At 50.4% G+C, this 2,734-nt stretch overlaps 1 protein-coding gene across 1 annotated transcript; it reads left to right on the top strand.

The window, feature by feature from the left end:
- Positions 1 to 816: 816 nt before the first annotated feature.
- On the top strand, positions 817 to 2,522 carry LOC103988844 (CBL-interacting protein kinase 4-like). Its single transcript, XM_009407503.3, has one exon. It carries the CDS (start codon positions 932 to 934, stop codon positions 2,243 to 2,245), a length of 1,314 nt encoding a protein of 437 aa, XP_009405778.2. The 5' UTR covers positions 817 to 931; the 3' UTR covers positions 2,246 to 2,522.
- The last annotated feature ends 212 nt before the right edge of the window (positions 2,523 to 2,734 follow it).

Here is a 2,734-nt window from a genome sequence, read left to right as displayed (position 1 = left end):
TGTCTTGTTCTTCTTCTATTATACATTGAGAGTTTTGGATATGGATGCCTTTTCCTTCATGCTTTCATATTCCATGTGAATTCCCATGGAAAAGGACCTCAGACCTTGTTTGGGCATCTTTAATTTCACTCTCTTTTTCACACCACTTTTTGTCTGCCTTGAATCAAGCTTCTTCCCGCTGTCGTTAATGCTTTAATGCAAGCACCCACCATTTGGCACAAAAGACAAATTACAGAGGACATGCAAAGCAAGCATTGTATCTACATGATTAGCTGTACATGCTACGTAGCTATTCACTATCATACTACACACCAACGGCCGTATGGCAATCATGCTTCATAGTACAAGGGGGACCATATCCAATCGTTAATCTTATTACTCAACTAAATTAAATTAGCTAATATATTTGTAAAGTATATATTTATAGTTGATGGCAATATGATTTGATACCAATACCACTACTCCAACCGGTCCCAAAACAAGAAGAACCGTCAAATTTTTTATATTAATTGGTCCGTCTTTTCATGTGATTATTCCCACCAATCGATAACGTTCATGTCAATGGACCGATTAGATATGTGAACAAATTTGGCTCAGCTTGTACGGTTCTCTTGTGTCATATTCTATAAATATTTTTTATTATTACGTCCTTGGATTTTTTTCCTTTTTAAATAATAAATTAATATTTTGCTTAAAACGATAAAAAGAATTTGAGATCATATTGTAGAGCAATCAATCATGGTAACTTGTTAGAATATAATTAGTATCTCTTGAAGCTAATTTGCATGGTCGCTTTAAATACACAATCCCCTACCCAACTTCCCTCCAACCCCAAAAGATTGAAGGGGGGTTGGGAGTGGGGCTCAAACAGAAGAGCTGGTTTTGTGCCTTACTCCTGTCGTCTTTGATTCCCTCCTGTAATTGTATAGTCATGGACCGGGTGCGACCCTGCAAGTTAAGCTCCGCCCCGGTCGCCAACTCCAAGCGCCATCGGGAGGTCCTCCTCGGCAGGTACGAGCTTGGCCGCCTCCTTGGCCGTGGCACCTTCGCCAAAGTCTACCTGGCGCGCTCGGTCAGCGACGGCGCCGCCGTTGCCATCAAGGTCCTCGACAAGCCCGAGGTGGTGGGTACCGGCATGGCGCGCAGCGTGCTGACTGAGGTGGCCGCCATGCGCCGCCTCGCCCACCCCAACATCCTGAAGCTCCACGAGGTCATGGCCACCCGCTCCAAGATCTACCTCGTCATGGAACACGCCCCCGGCGGCGACCTGCTCACCTGCGTAGCCCGCTGCGGCGGCCTCCTTCCGGAACACGCCGCCCGCCGTTACTTCCAGCAGCTCGTCTCCGCCCTGCACTACTGCCATGCCCGCGGCGTCGCCCACCGCGACCTCAAGCCCCAGAACCTCCTCCTCGACCGCGACGGCAACCTCAAGATCTCCGACTTTGGCCTCGCGGCGCTCCCCGAGCAGCTCCGCGACGGCCGTCTACAGACGGCCTGCGGCACCCCGGCCTACACCGCGCCCGAGGTGATCCGCCGCAAGGGGTACGACGGTGCCAAAGCCGATGCCTGGTCCTGCGGCGTCATTCTCTTCGTCCTCCTTGCCGGTTCTCTGCCCTTCGACGACGCTAACCTCGCCCTCATGTACCGGAGGATTCACAAGCGCGACTACGCGATTCCGAAATGGGTTTCGCCGCCGGCACGGCGGCTCCTGTACCGGCTGCTGGACCCCAACCCCGAGACCAGGATCACCATCGCCGCACTGATGGGGAACCCTTGGCTGAAGCGGTCCCTGAGCTTGGACTCGCAGCTAAGTAGTATCGTGGACCAGCCTCCGACGACGAGAGATTATATCACGCCCGTCATGAACGCATTCGACATCATATTGCTGTCGTTGGGCCTGGACTTGTCTGGGCTCTTTGACGAGGCCAAGAACAAGAAGGAGAAGAGGTTCAGCTCGACACACTCCATCGAAAAGATCTTGGAGAGGATTTCGGAGACGGGGGGAAAGCTGGGCTTCGTGGTGGATCGGCGGAAGGGATCAGCAGGAGGGACGGTTGCTGCCGGGTTGTCGAGGCAGGGTTCGATCTTGTCGGTGGAGGTGTCGGAGGTGGCCTCGCCGCTGATGCTAGTTGAGATGAGACTGGAAGACTGCAGCGGCGCCGACGACGAAGGATTCAGCTGGGAGGACCTGAAGGCGGAGCTGGGGGACATGGTTTTCGCATGGCATGACAGTGGGGACTCATGAGCCCGCAGCGGAGCTGAGATTGGTCGTAATAATATTGCAAGTAGAGGATTCATGGAGGAGACTTACCTCTCCTGCTTCAGTGGTTGCAGTTTTCTGTGTTGTGTGTTTTGTCTCAGTAGTGTGTTTTCTGCGTTGTAGTGTAGATAGATAGCTCTTTGGCCATCCAAGAGGTCAATTTGATGTAGACAAATTGGTTTGGTTTGGAAACAGTTCTCAAAGGATTAATTGAGTATATCTGCAAGCATGGCATGCAAGAGAAGTCATAGGACAGTGGACAGACTGTAGAGGATACTCACTAGATGGCTGACACTGAGATTGTACAGATAGATGTTAAGAGCTTCTCTGACATTGTGCTTCTGTGTTGTCTGTTTAGACAATGTATCAGGAAGGTAGTGTTGCACAAGCGAAGACCCATATAAACTTTTTTAATAACTTATCTTAACCATATGCTCTTGCTTATAAATAGAACGTTAGTGTTGTCTGTTTAGA

Source organism: Musa acuminata, chromosome BXJ2-6 (assembly GCF_036884655.1).
Source record: "Musa acuminata AAA Group cultivar baxijiao chromosome BXJ2-6, Cavendish_Baxijiao_AAA, whole genome shotgun sequence".
Lineage (NCBI taxonomy): Eukaryota > Viridiplantae > Streptophyta > Magnoliopsida > Zingiberales > Musaceae > Musa > Musa acuminata.
The sequence above is the reverse complement of the archived record's forward strand: the minus strand, read 5'-3'. Positions and strand labels throughout refer to the sequence as shown.